The sequence below is a fragment of the Haemaphysalis longicornis genome, unplaced genomic scaffold, assembly GCF_048455015.1.
Source record: "Haemaphysalis longicornis isolate Haplotype H1 unplaced genomic scaffold, Haemaphysalis longicornis Haplotype H1 scaffold_1, whole genome shotgun sequence".
Classification (NCBI taxonomy): domain Eukaryota; kingdom Metazoa; phylum Arthropoda; class Arachnida; order Ixodida; family Ixodidae; genus Haemaphysalis; species Haemaphysalis longicornis.
Window position 1 is genome coordinate 234,852,484 of NW_027526203.1, and position 16,956 is coordinate 234,869,439.

General features: G+C 48.1%; 1 protein-coding gene across 1 annotated transcript in view; it reads right to left on the reverse strand.

Moving 5' to 3' along the window:
• Positions 1-16,956, reverse strand: part of Gapvd1 (GTPase activating protein and VPS9 domains 1) — a 100,599-nt gene that overhangs the window by 16,898 nt on the left and 66,745 nt on the right. The window contains exons 10-14 of the mRNA XM_077674635.1: positions 13,701-13,849; positions 13,322-13,577; positions 10,977-11,260; positions 2,871-3,310; positions 2,678-2,728 (exon numbers count right to left, since the gene is read on the reverse strand). Of these exons, the coding sequence (XP_077530761.1) occupies positions 2,678-2,728; positions 2,871-3,310; positions 10,977-11,260; positions 13,322-13,577; positions 13,701-13,849 (1,180 nt within the window). The remainder of the gene's footprint in view (positions 1-2,677; positions 2,729-2,870; positions 3,311-10,976; positions 11,261-13,321; positions 13,578-13,700; positions 13,850-16,956) is intronic.

Genomic DNA, 16,956 nt, shown 5'->3' on the forward strand with positions numbered 1-16,956 from the left:
TGCTTCAAGTAGCTGAGAGAAGGGTCCTTGGCGAAAACAAAGACCCTGAGGGACTGTATCATGCGTTGGGCGTCCTGTGAAAAGGCCACTCAAGTAGGCTGCGCAACCGCATCACCATTCCTGCTGTTCGCAGCACGCATCCGCGCAACGGTCTCGCTTCAGCGAGGCACCTCGATGTTTCCAAAACATCGGCCTTGACGCGGAAAAACGGAGGCAGTTGAAGAGGCACCCAATCAAATGGACCTCTACCTGGATGTAAACAACATGATGTCATGAAGCGCCCGTGCGCATACTGGCGGATGCAAAATGTGGCGGTGGTTGGCAAAACGCGCCAACGTCGACGTCCTGCCCTGGCCGTGCGGCGCCCAAAAGGAACGATGTGCTGAGACTGTCGCTGGCTGCCTAAATTACGGGGGCCGTCACACCTCCCTGTGGCTTTCTGCAACTAAAACCACCGCAACACAGCTGTGTACCATACAGTCAACTGACGACTGGGGCACTTATGCTTTCAGATAATCAGTGCGCAACAGAACAGCCTAAACGGGTTGGTACTCCGGCGACACATATCAAAAATGTTTTTGAGGATGTTTTGTGTTTGCTACATACCAAGAAAAGCTAATTCATTTTTGTTTTCAAGGTCCGCTTAAAGCTGAGCAGAGCCTCAGGCTAAGTGTACGCTGCCTGTTCTTGGTTTCTTTGCGTCGCCCGGAGACAGTGGCGTATGCACGGTTTCACATCGAGAAAAAAAAGGAAAGAAAAAGCATGAAAGGAGGAAAAAGTAAAATAATCATCAACAAAACAGAAATATGAAAAGCCAAAGCCAAAAATTTTTCTACTAAAAAATATCGGGATGATGTGCTCTACATAAGTTACCAGTTGTTTTGCTAACTTTTTCCCCAGTGAAATCGTGAAGCAGTTCATCGTCATTGTGAGAGCACACATAGCAGCCACGTATGGTTAGTGCGGATAGCTTATGAGTGGCACTAAAATAATTATCCGTAGTCATTATTTTACGACAAAGTTAGTGGCCTTGTATCCCCGCAGCATATGCCAGCGTCAGGAGACCACAACAACAGAATACATTCACTGAGTGCAGTCGCTTAGAGCAAACTCATTTTTCGAGTTCAGTGTGCAGCAACACAGACGTGTGAGTGGCCCATCTCGCAACGAAGGCACGATGCTAAGTGTGGGAACAGCAGGCACCTCATTAAGGCATAATACTATAATTAATCAAGCTATAAATTTATTGTACTTACAAGTACCAAACTTGTTGTCGGTCTGGCGGTAGGCGGCTATTGTGGATCACTCATCGAAACATTTATTTCGCGTTGCTTAATTAAGCAGGTTAGACAATCATTGTCTTTTTAATACAATAGTCTACTTCATCCAAACATGACAATATTTAGCAGCAAGAAAATTCCCCCAGCCCCCACCCCCCTGGCACTATTTCATTGGAGGAAATTTCTGCTGGTGCTGCATGATAGCAGTTGATTGACAAACGGCATCGTTACATGGCACTAATCAGCACGAAATGCCAATGCAGACGGCGGTGTGACTGCGCTCTGAGGAACAGCAGAAGTTCGAAAATGGGAAATGTTTCTATGAGTAAGAGCAGACCAGGCCACTGCTTTGGCTGCCAGCCTCTTCAGCGCACTGCGTGCATCCCCAATATCCGCCGAATTTACCTTTTGGGGGAAGCGGAAGTTTTGCTCATATGATTTGTGCAGCTGAAAGCACAACAGCCCACTGGCGTCAGAAAAGCCAAAGCACAAACAAAAACCCCACTTTCGCACGCGTCCAAAGCAGCCTCACTGCATATGCGCCACACGCCAGTCCGAATGTTTTCCCAACCGCCCGCCCAGCCACAAGGAGCATGTTTTCTGGCCGTGACATCACGTCCGCCGTGTTGTACCCCGGGAGAGGTTCACTCAAGCGGCGCGCATGTGACACAAGTGAACGCGGGGATGAGGCCAAAGCAATGGCTCCAGGAGGGGGGTTTGGAAGAAAAATTGCCTCCCTCCTCCGCTCGCTTCCTCGTAAGCGGCGCAGTCAACTCGTTTTGTGTGGGATAGACGGTATGTGAAGCACATCGCAGCGCATGCCGTTGGCATGGTCGCCGCGGACAGCCGACGGCTGCTTGCATTTTCGATGCATGCTGTAACCGGATCCAATAGTTATACCCGATATCGCGGCACTGGAGCATTGTAATACGCGGTTATTTTACCATAAAATGCATACAAAAGTTGATGGTGCCGTAGTTGTTCATCATTATATCTGATATATTGCTATAAATCGTATTGTTACAAGTGGACTCGACTCTATACATATTCAAACGGGGGTTAATAAGACTCATTCAGAGATATATGTGATTTCTGTTCATGCTTGGCAACAAAGGTACAGACCGCACATCTTTGACAAGCGGCCAAAAATGCCTTCAGGGCTAATAATTAAAATTTTGCTGCGCCTGGAGGTCTAAATACTGGTGTCTGTCATTCCCCTCAACGCAATTCAACACACAGCCAGCCAGTACAAAATGAAGGCTGATCGTAGGTTGTTTGCTAAAGGAACATTATTAAATGCCCACAGAGAAACTAGCTCAATAGCTGACACCTCTGTTCCAGTGCAGGGCTTTAAATTGGTTTCCCAGAGAACTCGTGCACAGTGAACGAACGCTTACCTTGGCTTTTAGGAAGTTCTTTGCTTTTTTGTCCGCACCCCGTTCGTCCTCCTGAAAAAACGGCTACCATCAGAGAAAACTGCAAATGAAGTTGAGGCATCGATTTGCCAGATGTGCCAGAAGAGAAGGGGGCAGCATGGCACCACACCTCCAAGCCCGGTTTCAGGCGAGTGCTCTCCCTCCCTCCGCTCACCGTAGCCACCTTGACTGCTTCCTCCTCGCTCTGCAGCAGCAGCAGGGCCTCCTCCTCGGGAAGCTCCTTGACGGCCAGGCTGAGCCTGCCCAGGCTCTGCATGCCCTCCGAGGGTGGGGTCGGGGAGGCCCCGCCCCCCTTGGGAGTGGACGCCCGGGGGGCCACTGCGTCCCCCGTGGCCGCACCCCCCGAAGGCGAAGGGGTGGCCTGGGTGCCCGTGGGTGTCACATCCTCCTCGGCCCCGTCCCCGCTGCCACCCAGGGCCGCCGCCTCTGGGTCGCGCAGCTTCTCGGGGTGCCGCAGCTCCACTTGCACGGCCAGCGGGTCAAAGAAGCTCAGCTCGCTGGGTGCTAGGGGTGCCACACCACTGGTGGCGGGAGAGGTGGCACCCTGCTGTGCCGGGGCCGCAAAGGCGCTGTCCAGGGTGGGCGACGGTTGCTCTGCACACAAGATGGAGAAAGTGGAGAGTGGCTTATGAGGGCCCCAGAGCACAGAAATGGGTGGATGCGACATCTCTTTTGCTCCACACCAGCTGGAAGGTGCCAGCTATCATTTCAAATGTGTGTACACGTGAGAATCTGACGCACTTCCTAGGATCGGCCTAGGAAGGAAGGTGCCACCTCTTGAGGAACAGTGTTCACACCCTTTCATACATCTCTCATTCCTGGGTTACGGTTAAGACAGCCTGACAAATGAAACACTGCAGTACTTAGTAGCAAAACAAAACTGTAGTAAAACATTTAATTCACATCTTCCATTATGTGATGTAAAGTTGGCATTCAGCAACAAAACGTTTGGAGAGCTGTTGCATTTACTCCTAATCGTCAACCCAGAATCTTGCACTGCCAAGCAGACAAGAAAAAACTTCACTGTGACACTGGTCCAGTGAGAAGGAAAAAGGGAAAGTGGGTTTAAAAAACAATAAATGAGGAAGAAGTAACCACTTAAAACAGATAAGGACCACACACAGTACACAGTTCACAATGTGGTACTACAGTTGAGTTCCCTTATAACGATGCCGTTTATAACAATATATATCAGATATAACGATGAAACAACTATGGCGCCTATAACAATTATTGGTTATAACAATGGGATTTCCTTGGCACTTGCATATCTTTATAAGGGCACTAGACTGTGCACCAAATCTGTCACCCTCTACGAGAGCAGCCACACAAATTTTTAGCATCACACAAGCATCAACCCATAAGTAGGTCAGCGCGTTATCCCCGAGCAAATGTGCGAAATCTGTAGGCATCAGCACAAGTGCAGAAAGCTCCCGCTGGTGCTTCTTCTGCAACAAGGCTGTTCTGACAAGGGTGGTACAGCAGCCATTTTACATTTTAACAGCTTGTCACTCGCCAGGGAAAATATGTGTGTACCCAGCCCATCAGCGTTTTAAGCACTCAAGAGGATAATTATTTTATTTATTTACAATATACTTCAGGCCTTTTCTGAAGCCCAAGCAGGAGAGGGGTGCAGGACCCAATGTTGTGTGATCCATGTTAACAAGGCAAACAAAAAGTAAAAAAGAATAATGCATAAAAGCAGAACAAGAAACAAGGAAAAAAATTTGTAAAAGCAAGATCTGGTACATAGGGCAGGCAAAACATGAACTGAACAAAAGCAATCCATAACAGACAATAGGGCGGTGTTGTGCCAGGTGGAATTGGCGGTGAGCACGAACACGGGCGGCGCTGCGAAGCGCGCCTTCGTGACGTCAGCTTAGGGATTATCGCATTTGTCGTCTGCTTCACCCAGGCTCGCTCTCCCTGCTGCTTCTTCGCGCTCGGTCAACATTTGATGCTTATCTGCACCAGAATTGGCATGTGGGTAACTTTTTATCATAATAATAGGCTTAAAATCGCATACACTAGCTCATGGTGTCAGTTAAAGTATAGTTTTGGATACCGCTATGGAAGAAACATTGTCGGCGTCGCCCCATTTCTTGCGAAGCCGATCCTGTGCAGAGCGCGAAAAGTCGGAGCTAGGGGTCAGCTTCTCTATTAAGCAATCTTTCGAACAAATGGAACAGTCCGCTGCTAATTACCGACAACAGCGAAAATGGAAGACCAAAACAAATTCTAGGCCTTCAGGGCTGTTGGCTTTGGCAGAAGGCATTACGATTCCCGGTAATCATATGTGAGGTAAAGCAGTTTTTGCAACCTTGCCGAATGCTCGAACATATTGTGCCACATCACTTTACGGTGTCAAGGCATGAAGGTTTGCCGACATGCACTATGGGCCGCAAGAACTGTAGGTTGAGTTCCAAATAACCCACTGAGTATATAGACGCGTGCTGATTTTATACCAGGCATCTAACCAGTATGGAAGTTTATTGAGCAAAACGAGTCTCGTCTACGTTAAAGATACAGTAACACTGTTTGTTCAGACCTGGAGGGATGTTTCGGTACGTTTTCCACAGCCATATCTTCCCGATATTCGGATATGCGTTACAGTCGAAACCCGCAATAACGAAACCGCCGGGGAAAGCAAGAAAATTCGCTTTTGCGGGGATTTCGTTGCCGCGAGAATGAAACATAAACGACCGGAAAATTGGCCACAAACCAAAAATTTATTTCCTAAAGTCGGTTATATTACTTCGTGAGCCTTACCTTGCAGAAAACGTCACAGTTCAGCTATCACTGTACAAGTGGTTCATTGCTAGTCGTCGTGCGCGCCCAAGAACGAGATCGTGTCAAACGCATCCAAAACATTCCGTGGGTTCACCTTCTCTGCACGTTTTCCGCCCTGGCCCTCGGCACCGAGTACGTTCGATCATGCAAGTGGAGTCCAGCTTCTTCTGTTTACGAACTTTGCCAGACAGAGTGGCACCTTGTTGCACCAATACTGTTTACAAAACTTAGTGAGCACCGCTTTCTAGACGTCCAGAAAGGTCACAGCTGTCACTGTTTTGTTTTGCGCACGTGCGCCATTGAAAACTGGTGGGATCCTTGCTTTTCAAAATGGTTGAGCTAGTTGCAGGCGTTTCCAAACTCTTGGGCGATGATGGCTGCCTTATCTCGTAGCGATAAAAACCTCCACTTTTGGGCTGGCGAAGGCATCTTACTGAGAGCAAACATGCCAATCGCCACACACAAACAACAAACGCACCGTTACGCACGCACTCTGTTCAGCGGTAGTGGGCTAGCGTAGCCCAAGCCGAAGCCGCGACTTCAGTAACTTCAGTCACCATGTGTCGCCCCCTGGTGGTGCCGCCGCGAGGCTGCCTCCACGGCCGCCGGCTGCGCGGTCTTTTGTAAACAAATATGGCGGCGGCCATGCAAACATGCTGTGGCTGAAGTTTACGCACTTTTGAGTCAAAAAAAAAATGCACTTGAGCACTTTTTGGATACAGTTACCCTCCAACGGGTAGGTAAAATGCCGACCAAACTTGCACCGAATTTCGTTAACGCGGGATCAGTTTCCGAAAACGTTTCGTTGCCGCGAGATATAAAATACATGGGCGTTTATGGACGTTCGCCGGGGATGCGAAAATATTTCGTTGGCGCGGGAATTTCGTACCAGCGGGATTTCGTTATCGCGGGTTTTGACTGTATTGGAAAACTGCACTCTAGATGAGGAGGAGGAGTAAGGGGGAGAGGAGGAGAAAACTTTATTTAAAATTAAATCGAGCTGGTTAGTGGACCGGATCCTCAGTCCAGGACAAGAGAGTAAAAGTAATTTTCTTCAATTCACAGAACGCCATCCCGAGTAGAATAGGATTTGTTCTTTGCGCCTGGAAGGGTTGGAAAGCAATAAAGAGCGGCTTGGATATATTCATCGGTTTCGATTCTTGTAATATATGTAGGTATACTATTTATTGTGTTAGTTAGCGAGTATATCTTGCCTTCAACACCGTAATCATGTCATCATTGTTCGGGTTGAGAGCCAGTTCGTTATGATAACGATGGTTACAATAGGAATTCGGAGCACAAAAGCCGCCTTCGAGTACTGTGGACAACGTTGTTTAGGGCGCGATCGCGGTGTCGTAGCACAAACCTTCTCATTGTATTTGCATGCGAATAAACAAAGCACGCTGCGGATATGCACCTTCTTGCACGCCGCCGTGAAGAAGGAAATGTGTGCCATACAACATGAAGGAAATATCCACACGATCTGCGAGCCTCCCAAACATCCCGAAACCTCCTAATAAGACGTTTGTGACGGCGCAGAAAAATTAATGCGTTGGGCAGAAAAAAAAAGCAAGAAACATTAATCTGATACAAGACAACAACCACGAAAGAAATAAAAATTCCCAAGCATTTCCCAAGTGAGAGGGAAGATGGCAAAGTGCGAATGCTTGACTGCGAAGCCCGCGAAGGATCCATCTAGAACGACGAAGCGCTACGGAAACTCGACTGCTTTACGGAACCAGACGTTAGCGGCGCGCCGTCACGCGAGCGCCCTCGAGCGTCGGAATGCGGAGCCGACGAGCGAGCGCCCTCACGCGAACGGAACGCGAAGCGAACCGGCGCAGCGGCGCACCGCCTGCAGCTACGCCGAGCAGGAGAATTGTTGCTACGCCGAGACCGTTGCTACGCACACTCTCTCTCCTCCTCCGCGCCGTTGCTAGGGGAGAGGGGGAGCGCGGACGGCGGACGAGTGATTCAGGGAGCGGCGCGCCGCCCGCAGCTACGCTGAGCAGGAGACCGTTGCTACGCCGAGACCGTTGCTACGCACGCTCTCTCTCCTCCTCCGCGCCGTTGCTAGGGGAGAGGGGGAGCGCGGACGGCGGACAAGTGATTCAGGGTTGCTTATAAAGTGCATTCGCACTTAAAAGAAAGCCGCTTTATTTCCTGCTGTGCGATGTGCGTGTAGGGGCCGCTGCTTGGTACATAGCATTAGACTGTTGAGTCTTCATAAGAGCATCTCAAAAATACTGCAGGGAAGTCTACGCATTTTGAATATTTATCGAGAAGCTCTGATCGCTGATCCGCGCGAATAAGCAAGAAAGGACGAGTTACACACGATCTTCTGACCGATGCCCTGAAGAAAGTTGTTCTCCATCTTCTCGTGAGTTACAAATTTGTGGGGGATACAGCTTCAAATTATTCAGATGCGTCAGAAGCAGGCAAAATAACTGAGTCACTAGAAATACGCTTTTTAACTCACTACAGCAACAAAGCGGGCGATTTCTAGCACAGGCATTGCTGCCCCTAACAAGCGGAGTGTAGCAGACGACAGCGGCGCGAGTCCCTAAGCCGACGTCAGAGCCAGGGGGCGCCACTCAAACATCTCACCGCCAATAGCTGAACAGCAATGCTAGCCCCCATTTTCTCCTTTTGGTGCATGTACCTACTCTATCCAATTCTGCTGGCCCAGTCAATACCTGTTCAATATGTACACTTTAGTGCCCCAACACACACACACACACGCTGCCTCAATTAGGTGCACAAACTACTGTGCATGCCCTAGCCCTAGGCAAAAAGGGACGACACCAACTGTTTGCTTCCTGCTAAATCTCTGCATGCTCCACCTGCCACATGAGTACTGCAATGAGAGACAGTGGTTGTATTTTTGCACTCTCATATGGCAGCACCCTCACATTTTCCATGTGTCAGTGGACATTCTTCCTAAAGCATGCCTCGATGTTTCCTTGTCATTTTCACAAAAGCTGCCCAAATGGTTTGGAGATCCCCTTGTGGCTTCCCAGTGCCACAGTTTCACTGGGCATGATGAAGAACTTCCAGCTAGGGTAGATCGGCAATGCTGACCACACGGTAGTGTATCTGGACACGCCTGGGTCTTTCACCATGCACGAAATGGGCCCCAATCGAGTTTTTGGTCGGTGGAACAGCAGCGGGAAGATGCTCGTTAACGTGATGTTGCCTTGCATGGTGGGTGGTTGCACGCCGCCGCCATGTGTCGTCTTCAAGAGCAAGACAATCTCAAAAGGTGAGCATCTCCAATTTAAAAATGTCGCCATGAGGCGCCAGGACAAAAGCTAGAGGAACAGAGGCCTTCTGTGAGACTGGATCTTGTCTGTATGGCGTAGGCGGCCTGAATGCTGCAGGAGTCTGTCGCTGAACTTCCCCTCATCCCTCACGACGTCTCAGCACAAGCTGTTCACACGTTTACAATGGCCATGAAGACAAAGTGAAATCTTTTAATTTGGAAAAAAAGAAAGAAAAAAAAAAACTAGCCTTTGGTGACTCACTCAGTTCCATCCCAGCTCCAAAGACATTTTTTTTTAACAAAAAAAAATATTTTAAAAGCATTAGAATTTTTGTGCTATATGCTGCGTAGCATTCAAGTGTGGCTCCCCTACTCAGGACCGAGGCCTGGTACAGTCCACTTCTTAAACTTTGCTAGTGCTCTGATGAATTCCGACAAGGTTTCACGATTTGAGAAACAAGACCAATTAAACCACACAAGCATACCTGCCAACCTGGTGAAAACCTGCGGATCAAGGAAAGGAGGGAGGGGGAGGGGGGCAGCACACTAATTTTGTTTTAAGTTTAAAAGGATTAATGTTCTGTGACAAGCATTCTCACATTTTCACAGTCATAAGTGAAAACCATCAGTCTTGAAGAGTAATGAGCAACAACTCCACTGAGCGTGATCACTGACACTCAGAAAGATGTTGTGCATAACTAAAAATGCTGTGAAGAGGCATTCTGCCCGAATTACACTGAAGTCGCTATCACTGTGCACAAAACCTGCCAGGCTTGGCTGGTTGCCTGAGGCTCGCACGTATCCCTGGTGCTTTTTTAAAACGATGTGGACCTTGATGTCAGACTTGCCCCCATGTGAAAGGTTGACATCACAGGCGCACATGGTGCAAAAACCAAACTTCTCTCCTTTCTTCGATGGCACAATGCATGGAAATTCTGATGTGCACGATTTCAAAAACACTTCGTAGTATTGTTGTGGCTTCGAGCCCGCCATTGCACTGTGAAGCAACTACTGCGGTCGTACCACAGGTCATACAGCATCGGACGTGGCAGTCATACAAAGAGCGACGCGAACACGGAAGTCCTAACCGGCCCGTGAACAGCATGCTATAAACAGGCTTACCGAGGTGGTAGCGAGTTATGGATATGGATGTGTAGCCCACCCCGAAAAGACAACAGAAGTCGAAGCTTCTGCTGATGATGATAACAAGAGCATGCATTTCCCTCAACATGCCCCAGTGTCGTTTCAATAGATGTTACCTTTTTATTTTTTGAAAATCAAAATATTTCCCATAAAATTTCAGGCAAGATTCGTAAAGTTGTGAGACGGGTCAAAATTCATACATTTTGCGGAAAATTGGGAAGAGCTGGCAGGTATGCCCAAGACAACTTAAATGCTAATTCCCCCCTTAACAGCGATGCTGTTTAAGCTGGTGGTTGGGCCGGCGAAGGTGCGCACGAAAACCTCACCAAGTGATGACATCCTTGCACACGCCGGCACCGCAGCTTAAGTGTAGCTTTGCCTCGCTGCAATCGGGCGGGGCTCAAGTTGCCACCCGTCAGAGGCGCAATACAACTGGTACAAGCACAGCTTTGGAAACGCATTGCGGGGTGGCTCGCTCTATCCTTGTTGCGACAAGTGGTGCAGTTTTGACGGCGCAAAGAGAAGAATTAATGTAAAAATCAAAGAAGCCATAAGGCCAAGAAGCGATAACGTTGAATCAACTCCTTAATTAGCGACCCACATGCCAGACCACACAAGCCAAATGGTAGCCATGAAACGTGATCAAAAATTTTGAGCAAACACTCGTCCTGCTGCACTCCCTGCAACTCTTGGAGCCGCACCGCGAAGCTGCTGGGAATGCGTATTGCACGCACTTGACTGGCTGTTCACTGCTCTTTGGGGGGCTAACGACGACACCATGCAGAAAACTTGAATGAGTCTCGAAGCATAACCACACAGAAAACTTGGCCGAGTCTCCAAGCATAACCACGCATAAACTTAGCCAAACCAAAAATAAGCTAGGTGGAGTCGCCAGCTTTGCTGTTTGCCCAGTCTTCGCGCCACTAGTGCGAAGCTGCCCCAATTTTTTTTTTCTCTTGCATTATCACTTGAGGGGGAAAAAAAAAAGCCTTGTACGAAGCTGCCAGTGCTCTTTGCTCATGGCCGTGACAGCAGCAGGTGAAATATGAGCGCAGCAGTGCATACCCAAAGCTGGGGGACCCCGCGGCGAGTCCAGGATGGAGTCCACAGATGGCAACGGGCCACGGGGGGAAGTGGAAGTGGGTGCCGCTGTCGCAGTGCCGTCTGTGCTGCTCACGGCTGGTGCTCCCAGCGGTTGGGGGAAGAATGGCTGCTTCGGGGACTGCGGTGGAGGCCTCAGGTTGCTGCGGCGGTGGTGTCGATGGTGATGGTGGCTGTGGCGTATGGCGTGGCGGTCGGCAACCAGGGGCAGTGCAATGTCTTCGTCTCCGCCCCCAGACACTTCGGACCTGCAGCACGAGAACAGAAGCAAGGAGGCACAGTGATTCTTCAGTCAACCAATTTAACACGCTTTTCCAGGCTTTACCTTAACTCAGTGACATCTTACAAAAACGCCCGCAACACATGCACACACCCCAATGCCGGTACATTTTTCCCATGTTTTCCGCCAAATGACAGTCGTCACTTTAATTCAGCAACTTTAAACTCATGCTCGAAGGAGGCCAATTAAAGAGTAGTTTCTTTAACTGTACGATGCAAAAGGCAGTAATATTGTTAGGTGCCCACTGGTACGGCTGCTACCTCTAGACTGTCCACCAACAACATCAGCTCAAGTGAGTGGAAGAACAGCATCCCCACTGGCTGACTCTCAACGCATCGCCAGGAGGCCGACTCTTAGCCTTCAACCCAGCGTCCGGGCTAATTGCGACTCATGCGGCATATTCTCCCCTGGTGAGCCTGGGGAAACATTACTGCGTTGTTGTTGCCCTAGCAACGCCACCGCCATGTTGGCCTTGAAGGCGTTATAATTGCCATGGCAACAATGCGAGAGTGCGCAGCTTGCGTGGGGGAAAGGTAACGCTCTCTCCTCTCATGCCGGTTGGATTCCTTCCCCCCTCCCCGTGTCCCCCCCCCCATTCCCACCCGGCAACCGCCGCCGCTACCCCGCTGCCTCCAACGGGCAAGCCTCGCCGGCCTCGCTCCGCCGGCACGAAGCCACGCCGCTTGAGCAGTAACGACGCCAGCTCGAATATCACTTGAACACTTTATTCGCGTTACATGCGTGAACGCGACGTGCGGCGAGAAACACCGATGACCGATACAACACAGACAAGGTTGTCTGTCTTCAAGCACACCACACGCACAACACGAGTCCTATCCTTCCGCTCAGCTTCACGTACGGCATACGAACGACGTTCTCACCTTTTGCTAACAGCACTCAGTCTTCCATTACGATTCATCCTGGTGTTCTTGGCGTCCCTTTTGTAGCACCGTAATATCCGAGGGAGCAGATACGAGAAATCGCCCACTACATGACACGCGCGTCGGCGTCGGCCTCGCTGCTCGCCGTGCGGAAGCAGCAACTGCGGTGACCGTTATCGCGCATGCGCGCCCCCAGCGCGCCGGAGAGACGCGGAAAGAAAAAAAAAATGAGAGGAGGAGTGTTTCCCCAGCACCACTGCCTCTAGGCGCGCAATAATAGAACCGAAACTAGAAAAAGTAGCATTGGCCTGGCATCGCTGTTCCACTGATGCAATGGTTACCGTTCCGGCCCATCCACCGCCTGTAAATACGCCGTTTAATCACCGAACAATACACTGCTGTGAATTCAATTAAAAGGGAACGTAGTTCTTTTAAAACAATTTTTTTTAACTTGTAAGTAAACTCTGTGAAACTTGTCAGTCTTGCTGCTTTTTTCCCACTGATTTCAAATATATCATTATTTTTAGAGCCAGTCAATTAGTTCCCAAGATAATTGGAGATAATTAGCCATTTTTGGAGGAACAATAGACAAAGCAGTGTTAGTCATAAAACTGTAATCTTTATATTTTCCAATGCTATGAACCATGTTGAATGCAATAAGAGAAGCGGTTTTTTGATGCACAGCTCATTAAGCTTTGGTGTTTGAAATGAGCATTCAAATAGGTTACTTGACACTGGTGCCACCAAGTTCGTTGAGCTGTAAAATTAGTTCCAAGAGATGCATAAAAAAACCGCTTCCTGTAGTGCATTCACCAGTGTTCATAGCATTGGAAAATATAAAGATTACAGTTTTATGACTAACACTGTTTTATTTATTGTTCCTCCAAAAATGGTTAATTATATCTCTAATTATCCTGAGAACCAACTGATTGACTAAACAAATAATGGCATATTTGAAATCAATGGGAAAAAATGGTAGGACTGACAAATTTCACAGAGTTTACTTACAAGTTAACTTGTTTTAAAAACCATGTCCCCCCCTAAGGGCAAAGGGCAAAATGTAGGAATTCACTCAATAAAGAAGAAATTCCAGCACACCACCCCTTCGCTCGACATCAAAGACCAGCTGCAAAACACCCACTACTTGCCTGGTGTCGTCGGAGCGGGCCAGGCTGCCCGTGTCATCGGTGTCGACGTCCTGTAGGCGCTCGTTGTCCGAGGCAGCCACGTCAGTGCTCCAGGCGTCGCTGCCCGTGTCGGCCACCTCCAGGGTGCTCTGGAAGTGCGACTCCAGCAGCTGCATCTGGGCCGCCAGCGTCACCTGCTGCTGGTCCAGCAGTTCCGAGTCACTGGCCAGCACGTCCGTGCTCCACGTGTCGCTCACGATAGACTTGGTCTCGTCCCCTAAGAGAAGAGAAGGGCGGAGGAAGTCGGAGGGAAACTTTCACTTTATCCCGGCTCTGGTTTAGAAGTTTCAGCAAAGTGTGTTCGAGCAAAACATTTCAGTCGCTCTGAAACAAAACAAACCTTGAACAGGGGCAGCTGGGCTGATCTCGAACTTTCCAAACTTGTCTTCAATGTCTGCCTGGTTCTGGTTGGTCGGAGGCCGCTCCTCCTCCTCTTCGACCTGGGATGAGGGCGTGTCCCGCCCACTCACATTGGGAGTCCCGTGACCGCTGGGAGTACAACAAAGAAAAAACTTTTATGCTTTGTTTTGTTTTCAAAGAAGCATTGGCTACAGACCAATTACGACACCCAAAACGAAGAATACATGGTATGCAGGTGCATTATGGTCTGAACGGACATAAAGCCACCTCCCTAACTTGAATCTTTAGCCTGAAATCTGCTTCAATGCACCTAGGAAATGCAATGAAATAAAAAGCAGAAGTTCGTTCATAGTTTACTACCAAACCAACCAAACTGAATGTTTCTGTATTAAAGGGGCCCTGAAAGAAGTGCTGCTAATACAAGGGTGTTCACAGTTTCTGGTAAATCGATGTTCCAGTAATCACCTCCTTCAAGAATTTTGTTACAGCTGAGAGTATTAGTGGAGTTATTGTAAACCAAAACACAAAATTTTCACCAACAGTGCATATCCTCCCCGTCTCATATTTCTCCTCCCATCGCGCTAGCACTCCGCTCGGATATTGCCCATGATGCCTCACTTGGTGCCATCTGCAACAACTTCCGGTTGCGTGCGTCTGCTAATGCAATAGTTCTGTGCTGCAAGCTTTGCTTTAGGACAGCAGCGTCTGACTTCGTGCGGTCCATTTGTGCCCTTCTTTTGTATTTATCATTCTGCCTATGAATCTCACACTCCGTTCACGGCTGGAAAAGCTGATGGGAGGAATGCGGTGGAACTTTTACACTTCCACACCATGCCGAAAGATCGCACGAAAAGAGAACGACCCTGTCAGCGTTACCATACGGATGTGGCGACGACATGTGTTGGTATGTATGGGAGTCGAAAATATGTGAGCAAATGACTAAAGAATCACCTCAAAATTTGTTAGACTGAGCACATACATGCGTCCCGAATCGACAACGGTTTAATATTGCTTAATTGGCCGCTTTTTCACGCAAATGTCAAGCTTGGTCGTGTAGTCGTGACGTCATGCACACACATGCACAAGCAGTAGTAGTATTGCATTCCGTTATTCCGAATGGTTCTAAACATTTAGTACACCCGTAACAAAAAAGCAGCCGAAGGGCCACAGATATGGTGCAGGGCCTTTTTTTAGTGTGCGTTGCGCATTCGATCTCCCCTCCCCCTCCCCTCACTCTCCTGGAAACTTCTACGTGACCCTGTGTTTATTAATTAGACAAGTACACTATAACCGATATTACGAGCGGTCTCAAAAGAGTAGTGTGAATTTTGGGGCCACGCCTGACCCTTTCTTCGACCGTGCATATGATTGCACAAGACAATTATTCCACCGGTCACTTATTTCTCTTGATGACTTAAACAGAGGCCTTTTTCTCTCCATAAAGGCTGCTCGTTCACTTTTCTACATGCGCAGTGCTGCCAATTGCAATATGTGGAGCATTAGGCTGCTGGCCGCGGCCCTACATCCCCCCCCCCCCCCCCCGCCCCCCTAAAACCTACCTTGTGTCTTGTTTAAGTGGATGAAAGAGAACTATATGTTTACTCACTATAAAGACATACCAATTTTGCAAAATACACACTTCAGTATTTCTTTCACTGAAAGTACAGTTGACTTTTTCTACATACAAAGCACAAGTCCAAAACTGAACAAACCGTACCAATGACTCAAATGATGTGCTGGCATTTGCTATGGTAGTTTCACAGTTCAATAAAAAAAGTGTGTTTTGAATTCATGAATATGATACGCAAGCCGCGCTACCACCGTGACCACCGCTAAATGTAACATTAACTTTATTTTAAAGGTGCATAATTCTTTATTTTGTGCTTTCGTAAATTATTCATTGCTTTCTTAACTGCGATATTTATGTTGCGATTGTTTCTGCATCTGCGCAACTGCCTTGACCAACTGGTGCTTGTGTGTTCACTCCGGCACAACATAGGTACGACCTAAAGTACTAAATTTGCAGTTGTCGCTTTTCCTGCAGCACACTCTATGCCAGAACTATTTCAATAACTGACCGAGGGGCTCTAAATAATCCTTTCAAGCTTGTGTAAAGCCACCAGAGCGAACACTTTTTTTTTGCTGCCAGAAGACCGCAGATGAAGTGCAGCAGACAACAATGCGCAAGCGACGGTGCATCTCGCTGACCACACGGTCACATTTTTTTTTTTAGCACAAAAAATTTACGTAAACACCCTAATACCATTTTTTGGCCCGGTCGTCGAGATTTTATTTTGTCACCAACAAATGGCACCACTGTACAGCAAATCCAAAAACAGTGGACCAATCGTAGGGCCACCTTTTGATGCATGGGGCCTATGGGGAGTTTTGCAACTCCTATATCAAGTAACTATGCTCTGCAGGAGACGTTGAATCCGGAGGTTACAACGAGGCAACAACCAGCGATGTTAGCAGCACTGACTCAGACTAGGACTTTTCCCGCTTGGGTTCCCCAGTACCAAACGCAGGATGGTGAAGTTGGGCGGCGGCTCGCCACAACAAATAAAGTTTTGTGCTTTGTGCCTATGTTGACCTCACACTTTTACTATGAAGGTAAGTCCTGCTTGGGAATGTCTTTCTTGGTTATTTATAGTACCTATCTAAATCTTATTTAAGCTTGTTTTTATCGCTTGAAATTTTTTGTCCGAGCATAATTATTGCACCTCTTAACTTCACGTAGATTTTTCTGGAAAAAAAGTGCGAGGATTACACGAGTAAATATGGTAAATGGCAGTGTCCAAAAACACGAAGGAAACAGTGGGAAAGGGGCGACAAACTTTGCAATGAAAGTGTGGGCTTCCCGCTGCACATAAAAAAGTTGTACTTGGCACAGATGACGCTGACCGCCCATCTTAACATCTGCGCTTGTTCCTTTAGTGTGCTCGAAACGCCTTTCAGGACTGGTTTAGAAGAAACTGTGAAAGTGTCATAACTGGTGAAAATGCAGTTTTTGATATCTAAGCCATAACATTTTTTAAATTAAATGCCTGAAACTACAAAACTTGAAACCCTTCAAAATTTGTACTTACAGCCCCGTAGCTTCAAATCACAACAGTCCAAGTCACACCTTGAATGTCACTGATTAGAATGGGCAGAATCAAATTTTTTAATATGTCTTTATACTTCTAGCTCTTGTTGAGCTTGTCTAGATTTTGTGCGCCCCACCCGTGCGCGCG